This window comes from Hemibagrus wyckioides, linkage group LG15 (genome assembly GCF_019097595.1).
Source record: "Hemibagrus wyckioides isolate EC202008001 linkage group LG15, SWU_Hwy_1.0, whole genome shotgun sequence".
Taxonomy (NCBI): Eukaryota; Metazoa; Chordata; class Actinopteri; order Siluriformes; family Bagridae; genus Hemibagrus; species Hemibagrus wyckioides.
The window spans coordinates 3,625,800-3,640,000 of record NC_080724.1 but is presented as its reverse complement, the minus strand read 5'-3'; the positions used below and the strand labels follow the sequence as shown (position 1 = coordinate 3,640,000).

The 14,201-nt window shown below is 41.5% G+C and overlaps 1 protein-coding gene across 1 annotated transcript in view; it reads right to left on the bottom strand.

Moving 5' to 3' along the window:
- Positions 1-12,666, bottom strand: part of cables2b (Cdk5 and Abl enzyme substrate 2b) — a 34,861-nt gene extending 22,195 nt beyond the window's left edge. Inside the window, exon 1 of the mRNA XM_058409824.1 lies at positions 12,172-12,666. Coding sequence (XP_058265807.1) covers positions 12,172-12,635 — 464 coding nt within the window. The 5' untranslated portion in view covers positions 12,636-12,666. The remainder of the gene's footprint in view (positions 1-12,171) is intronic.
- Positions 12,667-14,201: the final 1,535 nt, after the last annotated feature.

Here is a 14,201-nt window from a genome sequence, read left to right as displayed (position 1 = left end):
CATAGAGAAGTATGTGCAAGTCGTATTAAGAGGTAGGGTGATGGTTTTAACGGCGTTTATTTGTTCCTTATTTCGGTGGGAAGCTGCAGAATGATAAATGAGAGTCAGCTGGTTGAGGCTTGTGGTAGAATTTGCATCATTACCCAGTTATTTACCTTGACAAACATGATAAAACCATATTGACTACCAGCAGGTGCTGCAATTTTTCCATATTTTCTATTTCAAACTGTGTTATAGTGGGTAAGAGAGCATGATTCAAGCCTTCTGCTCACATTCTTTTCTTATGTAATACAACAATTTTCATTACGAACTGAAATGAAAAGTAGAATCACTGAAATATTTACACGGATCTCAGAGTTAGTATTCGGGTTTTGCGTTAATGACAGCGTGCACTCGAGCTGGACCGTACTCCACGAGTTTATGCCAAACCTTATGATCCATTTTAGATGAAGTCCATTGGCATGAACGCATGCTTCAATACAAAGCAATTTGTACAAAGCAGTTAACATGCTCAATATCACAAATCTGCTTGCATTTAAATACGGAGCTAGAAATAGCGCAGAAGATGATGAATGTTACGTATTCAAGACGTTGAATGATGTACTGTCTTAAATATTTCACAATTCTAAAACCTTCTGTTCCGGTTTTCAATTTTTCAGACTTTTGGATCCCACAGTCGCTAGGTAGAATTAGTAGAACAGTTGTGTGTGCAGAATCTTGGGCACAATCCAAATGTCTATGCTGCCAGATTATACTTGAGGTAACCCATATACCATCAACCTGCATCCTGAGTGGGTGCCTGTCCATCCCAAGGCACATGCACACACACCAACACCCATTCACACACTATGGACAATTTAGAGACGCCAATCAGCCTACAATGCATGTCTTTGAACCCATATCCCAAATTCTCATGTTATAACTACTGGTATTGTATAGCACTGGCTCTTTATCATCCGCCTAAGAGAATTACATTTTTGACCCCAGCTCTGTCCAGTGATGTGGGGCAACAAGACCTGTTCCTTATGAAACATTTTTATATATCTGTCCTGACAGCACCTTTAGGCTTTTCATCTGTCCTGAATTGACCTGATGAGGTGCAAGAATGAAAGTCTGCCGTTATCCACAACAGATGGGCCGTGAGGGAGCAGCTAGAGAGAGTGTATGAGAGAAAAAGAGAACATTGGCACAACAAAAAGACCACAAGTAGCTGTGTCTCAGGAACATTTGGATTCACTCCTATTATGCTGTGTGCCAAGTCAAATGAACGAACTTCATAGTAGGAAAGATTCATCTGCTTTGTCCTTATAAAAGATCAAAGCGTGAGTCCGAAATTACTGCACGTGATTCAGCACTTACCGCATTAGATTCAGCAGCTACTGCATTTGATTTAGTACACACAGTACATACTATATTCGATTCAGTAGTTACTTCATTTGATTCAGCACCTACTGCATTCGATTCAGCACCCACTGCATACGATTCAGTACCCACAGTACATACTGCGTTTGATTCAGCACCTACCACATTCGATTCAGCACCGACAGTACATACTGCATTCGATTCAGTGCATACTGCATTTGATTCAGCAGCTGCTTCATTCGATTCAGCACTTACTGCATTCGATTCAACACCCACTGAATTCAATTCAGTACCCACAGTACTTACTGCATTCGATTTAGTACGCACAGCACATACTGCATTTGATTCAGCACCCACAGCACATACTGCATTTGATTCAGCACCCACTGCATTCAATTCAGTACCCACAGTACATACTGCATCCGATTCAGTACCCACAGTACATACTGCATTCGATTCAGGACCTACTGCATTCGATTTAGTACATACTACATTCGAATGATCACCTACTGCATTCAAATCAGTATTTGACAGTTCTTCTGCACCAGTCCAGTTGCATTATGGGATAGAGCAGTGTGCAGCAACAGAAGGACATACAGGTATTTCTCACCTATTGTTCTAAGAATACTGAGAATTCGTCTCACATTGGTGTACTGCTTTTCACCTAACATGTATAGTAGGGATATTTGAATGCAGTTAATGTCTACATGGCTGGATTTCTTTAAAGCACATGATTGCTAGACAGAACCCTAAATGCAAGACTATACAACTTGTTATGCTTGTAGAGACACGTGTGTAACCTCCTGGAATAATGCTCATTTTCTACGTATGCGGTCTGTGTAGCTGTTTAACTAGTTTCACAAGCTTTGCTCGGCTATATCCTTAGTGGATTACCTTTTCAAATAAACAATAATTTTGTTTATTAGAAGTGAGTTTTTGGAACACATCCATCTGGGACAGATCATTCAGTGGATTTAACATGAAATCAATGTCACATGATGTCAAGGACAGACCGAGTCACTCTCTCTCGTTCTCACGCTAACCACTGGTCCATCAGATCCGTACTTCTCAGGACACGGAGCGAATGATAATAACTGAGAACTAGTAAGCAGGAGTTTGGAACAGTCCCTGGTTACATCACTGGGTTAAATACTCGATGATAATCCTTGCCCAACTGAGCATTAGCACGCTTGGCATGCTGGGTCAAAGGACATATGGCCTGATTCCATGACTGCAGTGTCCCAGAGAATATAAATGATGTACTGACAGCTATAGCTTGGCATTTAGGCTGGATTAACACAACCACACAACCACAAGGTCAAAACACAGTGGAATATTAAAGAGCTCTAGGCTAGGAATCACTGATGGACTGCCAGCTTTGGGGGTCTTTCCATTTAAAAAAAGAACGGTTTGGACAGCTTGTTTTTTCTCCCCTCAGTGGACCTGGACATTTATTCTACATTTATTCTGTTTGACTCAATGCATTCATTACTAACAGAGGTGTATTAAAGTATTCTGGCAGCATGAAATAATTCTATTTTGGGATCTTTATAAATCATACATCATTCCAACACTGACTTCTAGATACGTATTAGAGCGAAGACTGCAGGCCAGGCCAAAACTGGGACATCTGTCTTTACATGCACATGAATGTAATATGGAGTTGTCCCGTCATTTGCAGCTGTAACAGCTTCAACTCTTCTGGGAAGACTTTCCACAAGGTTTAGGAGTGTGTTTATGGGAATTTTTCACCATTCCTCTAGAAGTGCATTTGTGAGGTCAGGCATTGATGTTGGACGAGAAGGTCTGGTTCACAGTCTCCGCTCTAATTCATCCCAAAGGTTCAGGTTGAGGTCAGGACTCTGTGCAGGACAGTCAAGTTCCTCCACACCAAACTCGCTCATCCATGTCTTTATGGACCTTGCTTTGTGCACTGGTGTGCAGTCATGTTGGAACAGGAAGGGGTCATCCCCAAACTGTTCCCACAAAGTTGGGAGCATGAAATTGTCCAAAATGTCTTGGTATGAAGCTGAAGCATTAAGAGATCCTTTCACTGGAACTATGGGGCCGAGCCCAACCCTTGAATTCAATGATTTCGAGGGGTGTCCCAAAACTTTTGGCAATATAGTGTGTATGTATTCTATCTATCTATCTATCTATCTATCTATCTATCTATCTATATATATATATATATATATATATATATATATATATATATATATATTATACACTACTCACAAAAAGTTTTTTGGGCTTTTGGGTGAAATTTATTGAAAATGTAAAAAGTTACAGCTACAGTGATATTATATCATGAAAGTAGGGCATTTAAGTAGAAGCATGCAATGGTGATTTCCTCATCTCAAACAATTTATTGAAACAAAAGCCAACAACAGTGGTGGGTTTACCACAACAAAAAATGTCAATGTCTCAATAATTTGTCATGTGCCCTTGACCATCAATTACAGCTTGACAACGACGTCTCATGCTGTTCACGAGTCGACTTATTGTCTGCTGAGGCATGGCATTCCACTCTTCTTGAAGGGCGGACCTCAGGTCATTGAGGTTCTGGGGTGCAGGGTTACAAGTCTCTACACGGCGACTCGGCTGATCCCATAGGTTTTCTATGGGATTCAGGTCTGGAGAAAGTGTAGGCCACTCCATTTGAGGTACCCCAGCCTCCAGCAGCCGTTCCCTAATGATGCGACCTCGATGAGCTGGAGCATTGTCGTCCATGAAGATGAAATTAGGCCTGTGTTGTTCATGCAGGGGCACAATGACTGGATTAATGATGTTATTCAGGTAGTATTGGCTTGTCACAAGATGTATGGCAGTTCTGTGTTGAGTAGACACACCTGCCCAGACTGTAACACCACCACCACCAAAGGCTCGTCTTTTGACAACAGTGGCTGATGCATAGCGCTCTCCTTGGCGTCTCCAACATCGTTGGCGCCCATCATTTCTGCTCAACGTGAATTGACTTTCATCAGAGTACAGCACTGAGGCCCACTGGTCCCTCATTCAGTGTAAATGCTCCCTGGCCCATGCAAGACGATGATGCCTGTGCCTGGTGGTATGGTCAGGTACCCTTGCAGGTCGTCTAGCACGCAGACCACGCTGATGTACACTACCAGTCAAAAGTTTGGACACATCTTTTAATTCAGTGTTTTTTGTTTAGGGATTTATTTTCTACATTCTAGAACAATACTGGAGATTTCAAAACTATGAAATAACACACATGGACTTAAGTAATCCATATGTAATGACAACAAAAACAGTCAGTTGTTATTTTAAGACATAAAGGTCAGGTGTTCTGGAATAGTTCTTGCAAGAACAGTATTGTCCAGTGCATTTGTAAAAACCCATCAAGCACCATGATGAAACTGGCTCACATGAAGACCATCCCAGTAAAGCAAGACCAAAACTTACCTCTGCTGCAGAGGGAAAGTTCATTTAGAGTTACCAGCCTCAGAAATCACCAATTAACAGCACCTCAGATTAGAGGCGTTATGAAGGCTTTACAGAGCATCAGTAGCAGACATATCTCAATATCCACTGTTCAAAGGACATTATTGTGTATTTTCGCCGCCTTCAGCATTGTTTTACAATGTAGAAAGAAATAAACATCAGGAAAGACCATGGAATTAGAAGGTGTGTCCAAACTTTTGACTGGTAGTGTAAACGGTTTCGAATGGTCTGACGTGACACTTGGGTTCCTCTCACCTCCCTTAAATGTGCCTGGAGTTGAGTGGCATTCATCATCTGGTTCCACAGGGCACTGTTCACAATGAATGGTCATCAACGTGGGATGTGGCCAAAGGACGTCCACTTCTATGCCTTTCTGTGTCTCTCTGTATCTCTGTCGCAACCTGCTGATGACACTCTGTGACACTCTAAGCTCAGTGGCCACTTCCCTCTGAGAACATCCTGCTTGAAGCCTCGCAATGGCGAGGTACTGTTGATCAATTGTTATGTGTCATCTTGGTCTCATGATGTCAAAATGTGAACAGCATGATGAAGAGGACTGTTTAAATACCAATTCTAATTGAACCAGAAAATTTATTGGTTGATTCATGGATCAAACACCAGTTGTGAATTTTGCCGTTAAGCACCTTGTTAGAGAACAGCAAGTTATGCAAAAAGTACTGAAACACTGAACAGTTGGACATGTGCATTCAAAAGTGTAGAGAAGGTCCAATCAAGTTCACCTGCAAAGGTTATAGTGCATTTTAGGTGCATCCTGAAATTTCACCCGAAATATACACACACACACACACACACACACACACACACACAGACTGGCCACTTTATTAGGAACACCTGTACAATCATGAGGTTGACATATCAGACATTTTCAATCAGTGCAAACAAACAAATTACTGCTGAGAGTCTGATATAAAATTAGTCAGGACTCTTTTGGTGTGAGATGATAATCTTACACAGCATTTTGGTGGTTGAAGATAACTGCTTTAAATTTTAGAGGCGCATGAACAAGCACATGGGGCTTCGAAGGGAGCAAAAATGTGTAATCTTTCAGTTAAGGGCCTTGCTCAGGGGCCCATCAGTATCAGCTTGGTGGACCTGGCATTCAAACTCACAACCTTCTGATCAGTAGTCCAACACCTTAACCAATAATCTACCACATCCCCATGGATGATGGTGATACTATGATTATTGCCCCTAGTAGGCTAGGTAAAAACTTATAAATAGAAACCCTTAAAGCCCAGTGTGTCTACTTTCATACGAGCTTCATATTAACCCCCACTATGGAATGTGACATGTGAAAGAAATTCAATGCTGAACATGGACCCAACAAAACATGCACAACTTCCATTTTGGCCACGGGGGAAAAATAAGTTCTAGCTGTGTGTAAACATGTTAGCATGTGTCTATGCATGTCGACTATAGTCTAACTCTAATTGCACCCTTGTGTATGGGTCTGATAAGATCCCTTGCTATTTTTCATCTGTGCTGTGTGTGTGTGTGTGTGTTTTTAGTGGTAAAGAGTGCTTGAGATACCGTAGACTGTAGTCTGAGTTGCTGTAGACTTCCTGTCAGCTCAGATCAGGCTGCTCATTCTCCTCGAAAAGTCTTTCAGTCTGCAGATCCTCAGCTCATAGGATGTATTTTGTGCACATCTGTCTAAACTCTAGAGACGGTTGTGTGTGAAAATCTAAATCATGAGATCGACATCTGGCACTAACAACCATATCATGGGTCACAGAGATCACATGTTGATGTTTGATGTGAACTTTTGAGCTGTATCTGCAAGGCATTGCACTGCTGCCACGTGATTGGCTGATTGGATATCTGCTTAAATCAATCAGTCATTCTTTTGATCATTCTTTTTCAATTAGAGCTGACGATTTCTGAAGACATGAGCCACAGCCACCGCTGGTGACTAGATGTGGGCGTGTCTAGTCATGTGTCTATACCCGAACGCCAAATTTCCCTCCAGTATCTTTCATTTTAGCGGCAAGAAAACTGACTTGTCTAGTCTCACCACCCAACGATAAACATTATTACCATGGCAACCAGTAGCAGAAACTCAGACTTATGACGTCATAGTACGGAAAAACTTATATTTAATACGATCTAAAAAAAAATATTATAAATACACTCCAACAACAACAACACTACCCGAAATCCTCACAAAATATTTGTTAACAGTATCACGAGACAGATTGCAGACATTTTTCCCAAGCTTAGAGCGATAGAAAATACTGAGGATTTATACTTAAGTGAAAGTACAGAACATGTGTCATTTAACTCAAATAAAAGAGGAAGTATCCGGCATAAAAAAGTGAAGTGAAAGTAAAACAAATTAGCTATTTTTAAATTCTAAAGCATTAAAGAAAACAGGCAAACTTTGTTAATGTTATTAAATTAGCTAAATAAATATATAATAACAATAATAAATAAATTAATTAATTTTTAATAATAATAATAATTTGCGCCAAATTAGAAGAGTTCATGCCTCCGGGAAAAAAAGCGTAAGGCGTAAAAAAAATTATTATTTTTTTTTAGAAATATAATTCAATAATACTCTATAGAAGAAAAAGATAAATATTGCAAAATAATACTAATGTTTAGTAACAAAAGTATAATTAATTACGTATTTTCCACCCAAGGACATCTATATTATTTATAAAGGACATTATAGACTTATTTGACCTGACAAATAAGTATAATTCTTGATTTATGGTCTAGAAATTCCTAAAACAAAAAATAAAGGAGATATTTGGCCTCTTTTTACTAGAATTTCTTCACTATGTCACACTCCATGGTGGTGTGGATTTATTTATGAACTATTCCTGTTTTTTTCCTAGCCTATAAGAAGCAATACCTTTATATAAAAAAAGTTTTTTTTTTTACACAAATCTTCCGATATCAAACCCATTCCTTCTCTCGGAGATGCCCCAAGTGCTTGTTGATGAGCATTGCACTGTGAACTTCTTCAGACTCTTGTCTGAAGAAGTTATATTCAACCTCTAAAATTCTGTGTAATGACAGACAGACAGACAGACAGACGCTTTATTCATCCCAATAAAGCTACATTCAGCTGTAATCATCGTAAAGTTCTATTTTCTGCCTGTTTTTGAAGACGGAATCGTTTACAGTTGTTTAGAAAGTTTGGCTGATGAAACAGGTTGCTTTCATTAAGACGCTGGACTGCTGAGACAGCTCTTGTGCGCAGGAATTCTGAGAAAATGATTGTCCTGTACTAATACAGCTTCCAGGTACAGGGAGATGAAGTTCAATTCAGTGTATTTGTATAGTGCTTTTTAACAATGGATATTGCCTATACAGAAGAGAAGTATTGAAACATAGAACAAATTATGAAGTTTAAAGTTACTATTTATCCCTAATGAGAAGCCTGAGGTGACGGTGGTGAGGAAAAACTCCCCGAGATGATACGAGGAAGAAACCTTGAGGCTCAGAACCTCAGGGAACCTCATCCTCATTTGGGTGGCCTTTCTACAACGTTCTATATTCTATTTGACCATGTTGGGGAAAAGACATGGAACGCTTTTCTTTTCTTTACAGTCTGATTGAGTGGCTGAGTCTGTTGACGTCTAAGGAAAAATACCCCACCAAATCTGTGGTTAGGACACGGAGGCTGTGGTTTGCTAAGATGCATAAAAAAATGGTGCCATGCATGTGCAATGGCAGAAATAGTGGGGGTGTTGCGGGGGATTCAGAAAAATCTCGGCGTGTGCTAAACAGTACTTCCTGGTAGCAACGGCATGTTTAGAGATCAGAAAGACTAACGCGAGCTTAAAACTCCAGCTCAACGCTGACTAAAGGCGGCGAAATGGGACGTTCAAAATACAATATGAATAAATTACATCATTTTTTGCATATGTTTTACAAAACAGCTTTTGTGCATATGTTACATGTGACCTAGATCATAAAAGATATATAAACACACACACAAAACAATTGTGATAGAAAAATATCGGCGAGAATCAAGGGGAAGGTGTACAAGACAGTGGTGAGACCGGCCATGCTGTACTGTATGGTTTAGAGACAGTGTCACTGAGAAAGAGACAGGAGTCAGAGCTGGAGGTAGCAGAGCTGAAGATGTTGAGGTTCTCTTTGGCAGTGACACGGTTGGTAAGGATTAAGAACGAGTACATCAGAGGGACGGCTCATGTTGGACGTTTGGGGGACAAAGTTAAGGAGGCCAGATTAAGATGGTTTGGACATGTTCAGAGGAGGGAGAGTGAGTATATTGGTAGTAGAATGTTGGACATGGAGCTACCAGGCAGGAGGCAAAGAGGAAGGCCGAAGAGGAGGTATATGGATGGAATAAATGAGGATATGAAGCTAGTGGGTGTAAGTGTTGAGGATGCAGAAGACAGGGATAGGTGGAGAGAGATAAAATTCACTGTGGCCACCCCTGAAGGGAAAAGCCAGTCTGCCACTTAGGATGATACTCAAATGTAATTAACAAAGTAAACACTCACTCAGTGTGATGTTAGAACTAGGCGCAGCTTTCCTGTATGATCTAACAGTTAAGTTAAAGACGTTTGGGGCTATTACAGTCCTCAACCTATGATTAAAGCCTTAGCTACAAACTCAGGCTAAAGGCTAGAAGCTTTAAGAGAACTGTACAGAGCTGCACAAAGAAAGCTTCACTATCTCTCTCTCGCCCCCCTACCAATCACAGAAGATACGTCTTAAATGACACTGTGCACTTTACCATCTAGAGTATGAATTTTAGAAGGGTCTTATCGTTTCAAATGAAAAACTGAAAGTAACAGGAAGTAATATAAGCCATTTCCTAGTCGATGGTAAATGATGTCAAAGGCACGGAAAATGTTTACATAATGTGGGCTAAATTTTAAAAACCTTCGTAAGATGTCTTGTTTTGACCATTACTCTAGAAACGCACTGATGTTGGACGAGAAGTCCTGGCTCATAGTCTCCTCTCTAATTCATCCCAAAGGTGTTCTATGGGGTTGAGGTCAGGACTCTGTGCAGGCCAGTCAAGTTCCTCCACACCAAACTCCCTCATCCATGTCTTTATGGAGCTTACTTTGGGTACTGGTGTACAGTCATGTTGGAACAGGAAGGGGTCATCCCCAAACTGTTCCCACAAAGTAGGGAGCATGAAATTGTCCAAAATGTCTTGGTATGAAGCTGAAGCATTAATAGTTCATTTCACTGGAACTAAGGGGCCGAGCCCAACCCCTGAAAAACAACATCTGAATTCAATGATTTAGAGGGGTGTCCCAAAACCTTTGGCAATATAGTGTATGGGTTAAAAAAATAGCATGTGACCAAAGGTAATTCTTTAGTGTAATTTGATTTCTGAGTAGCTTCACACTGGAATTTTCATTTTAAAAAAAAAGAGCTCACGCATTCCTCCTTATTTACTGTAACCGATAATGTCACGGGTTGTACAGCATCACCTCATGCACAGACCCAAAAGTGGAGAAACAGCATCAGAAGGTCAAGCTGTGGGAGGAATATAAACTGACTCAAACACCCACCTGTAGTGGGGGCAGGAAAAAAAAACATGTGATAAACAAGTGTTTGATATTATGTAATGAATATTAAAGTCAGAATCACTAAAACAAACAACAAGCTGCATGTGTGAAACGATGGAATGGAACCAGTGAGTCATGACTGCATGTGCCATCTTGCTCAAGTCTCGCCACTGATCCATTACGCATAGAGTGAATATCAAAAACTGATTTTCGGCTATGATAATTGATGACAGGTCAAAAGGAAAAACAAAAAACCCACCGCATGATCTTTTATCTGAAAGGGGCACATGTCAAAAAGTGGTCTGAAACTTTCGTTTAAACACACGACACATACTAACTAGCAGGGGGCGGGAGGGTAGGTTCGGTCAAGGGTCAAGCTATGGCACTACAAATGTGACATTAAATCAGTACTTCGCTTTATAGAAATATTTCCCCAAAAACCAAGAGCTCAATTTTTAGCTAAAATAAATCAAATGAAACAGATTCCTATTTAAGCACAAATAGCTCTGATCTCCTCTGAAACTGTGATCCAGAAAAGGTCACGAAACGTTCCCTTGCATCATGAATATTTCAGCGCCACTTTCTCGTGTAACTTTCGAATCTGTCACAGCAGCGCAACCAGGAAAATGTGAAGTCCTTTTCTGCAGAGTAAATAAATTCCCATGACCCGTCAGCAGACCCAGGCCTACGGTATGTCATTTCCTCTCTCTCATAACTACACACATTTTCTATCGTACATGCACGGGTGGTAAGATCTCCCCCTACGTCCTTGCGCCTTGCAGCTGTTTTTTAGTGCACTGTAAGCCTCCTCTGATACTGGAAAGGGAATGTGTTCAGACCTGCAGATATCACCACGAGCTTTGATCTCTCCAGGTGTTCGCAAAATGTCAACGTTCTACCCAGTATCTACTGATCCTCCCCTTCGCTGGGTTTGTGATAAAGCAACGCAGATGTGTCTGGGAGTGGTTCTACTTCTCTTGCCGCCAATAATAAGGCGTAACCACGCCTCTCGTGAAGAGGGAATAAAGGGAAGCCAGGCGCAGGGCGGATAGAGAAAGTAAAACAGCACTTACAACATGGTGCATGCATCAAACCCCTTATCAGCCAAGGGTGGGGTGTGGGGCAGAGGTCTGTGAGATAAGTTAACTCATGTGGTGTATATTGTTAATGGTTCAAGTAAACACAACTCATGGCACCAGAGTTCCTGGCCAGGGTTAGGGGCTGCTGATCAGTGAAGAAGGGGGCACACACGTCCAGTGTTTAGTCTTTTCTAGTTAAATACATTAGATTGCTCAAAGTTTTGGCACTCTAGGGAACTGCTGATCAGAGCTTTCCTGCTCTTGTGTGCTTATTTATACATGCAGGACATTGTAAACACAGGAACGTGTGGGAGTTTCTTTCTGCTGATGATGTCTTTCCACTCATGATCGGATGCTCCCCCCCACACACACACACTTGTGAACGGCGTTATGTGTGTAAACACAGTGTGCTTAAAAAGTGATACTTGATTGTATCCAGTGTGAACAAAAAGAGACACAAAACTGGGTAAAGGTTTTGAGACATTGTTTGTTGAGTTGTATTTGCAACAAAATGTTTTCTGTATGGAATGCAAAAAAATAAATAAAAATCAATAAATTGTGAGCGGATGCAAGGTCATTGTGAGCAAGAGAGCGCGCGCGTGCGCGCGGGTAGTCAAGTTCACGTGCGTTTCGGTCTGTATTTATAGTATTAATTGCATCGCAAAAAAACAAAACAAAACGGGGAAGTTAGTTGTATATAAAAAGATAACTAATAATAAAAGGGTACATGATCTCACCTCTGTCGGGAATCCAGAGATGAAGCGCAGCTCTGGACGGACAGCAGGGTCGGGGACTTCCGCGCTCCAACTGGACTTGGCTGCAGGCTGCAAGGGGACAGCAGGTTCCCCTGTGAGGAGGAAAAACATCCCGGAAATGTCTCCGTGCTCTCGGCATGTTCGTACTCCGAGTCAGAGGGTAAAACGAGAATAGGAGGCACACTCAGGAGTGCACTCGTTTGAGACAGGTTGGAAAAGGTGCCGAAGCTCCCGACCGCCGGTGACAGTTCGCTCCCTGCAGAACCGACCTCCGCGCCTTCAAACTCGCTGTTGATGTGAATCACCGGCCGTCCATCCAGGGAAATGTTAGTGAGAAACAACAGGGCTGCCCGTCTCTTCCGCGCGTCTTTACTTTTCCGCGGATGCGCGTCCCCGTGCACGCTGGCCGGACAGGCGATGAGTGGACCGCACGCAGCGGCCGCCATTCTCCACTGAGCGACACAAATCCTGCTTCAAGCCGCTCTACCCGCGGCGCGAGAAAACCCTTCCACGCCCACTTCCAGCTCATTGGCGGAGCCGCCTGAATTATGGTAATCAGTCGACGAATTCGGAGAGCTGATTGGCTCGTCGCGATCCTTACGTAACAGGCACAAACACACAGCCTTACGTCAAAAGGATTTCAGCTGTAGGGTACAGTACAGTACATGCTGCTGCTTAGTCACTATATCTTAACCTGTTTACTTTTATCTGTATTTATTTATCATCACTATTTATCAGGATCTGGTTAGTATATGGGAATAATTGGCAAAGTATGCATTAGAAACTGGGGCTAAATGACCCCAAATGACCATTATGACCATTATTTTCTGCCACCTCATTCCTTGACCATCATTTTTTTTAGATGTATAATTTGCAACCATCTAGATATATCCTTTTTATATCTGCAAGTGTAAAATAAGTAAAAAAATAAACTATGTTTAAAAAATTGTCCTTGCAGAGGAATGTCCTTGTATTGGCTTGCCAGTCAGCCTGGAAGAGTGAGCTTGCAATTTCTTCGGACAGCAGCTGTTTAGAAAGCTGCATCTCATCTCCCTTTTCATTAAAATTCTATAATGATCCGATCGTTTTCGATTTAATATTTATTTCTGTATTGTCTCAATACCAAACCTTTTTGTAGCCATCGCTCCACTGAACTGAAAATCCCCTACTGAATATTTAGGCTTTATTTCTAGACTCAACTTCTTCTTCCTTAGCTGTTTATACACCGATCAGGCACAACATTATGACCACCTGCCTAATATCGTGTTGGTTCCCCTTTTGCTGCCAAAACAGCCCTGACCCGTCGAGGCATGGACTCCGCTAGATCCCTAAAAGGTGTGCTGTGGTATCTGGCACCAAGAGCAGCAGATTCTTTAAGTCCTGCAAGTTGCGAGGTGAGGCCTTACATACTTACAGGACTTTTTATAGATACTGACCACTGCAGACCGGGAACACCCCATAAGAGTTGTAGTTTTGGAGATGCTCTGATCCAGTGGTCTAGACATCACAATTTGGCCCTTCATCAAACTCGCTCAAATCCTTACACTTGTCCATTTTTCCTGCTTCTAACACATCAACTTTGAGGACAAAATGTTCATTTGCTGTCTAATATATCCCACCCACTAACAGGTGCCATGATGAGGAGATAATCAGTCTTATTCACGTCACCTCTCAGTGGTCATAATGTTATGCCTGATCGGTGTACATTCCTGTACTGGTAGAGTCACTGTAACACACCGTAGGAGAAAAAAAAATTCAAGGTGATTTGGGGCACCATGGACAGGATGCCAACCCATCTCATCTCACACACTACAGACAATTTAGAGATGCCAAAACAATGCATGTCTTTGGACTGGGGAGGAAACCAAAGTATCTAGAGGAAACCACCAACGCACCGGGCGAACATGTTCTGTCCAAGTTTTGTCCAAAATTTAACAATTATGAATGACCTTAGCCTTCTCAAATAGATGTCTTTATTTAAGTCCTGGACAAGTTTTTGAGCCAATCAGGGT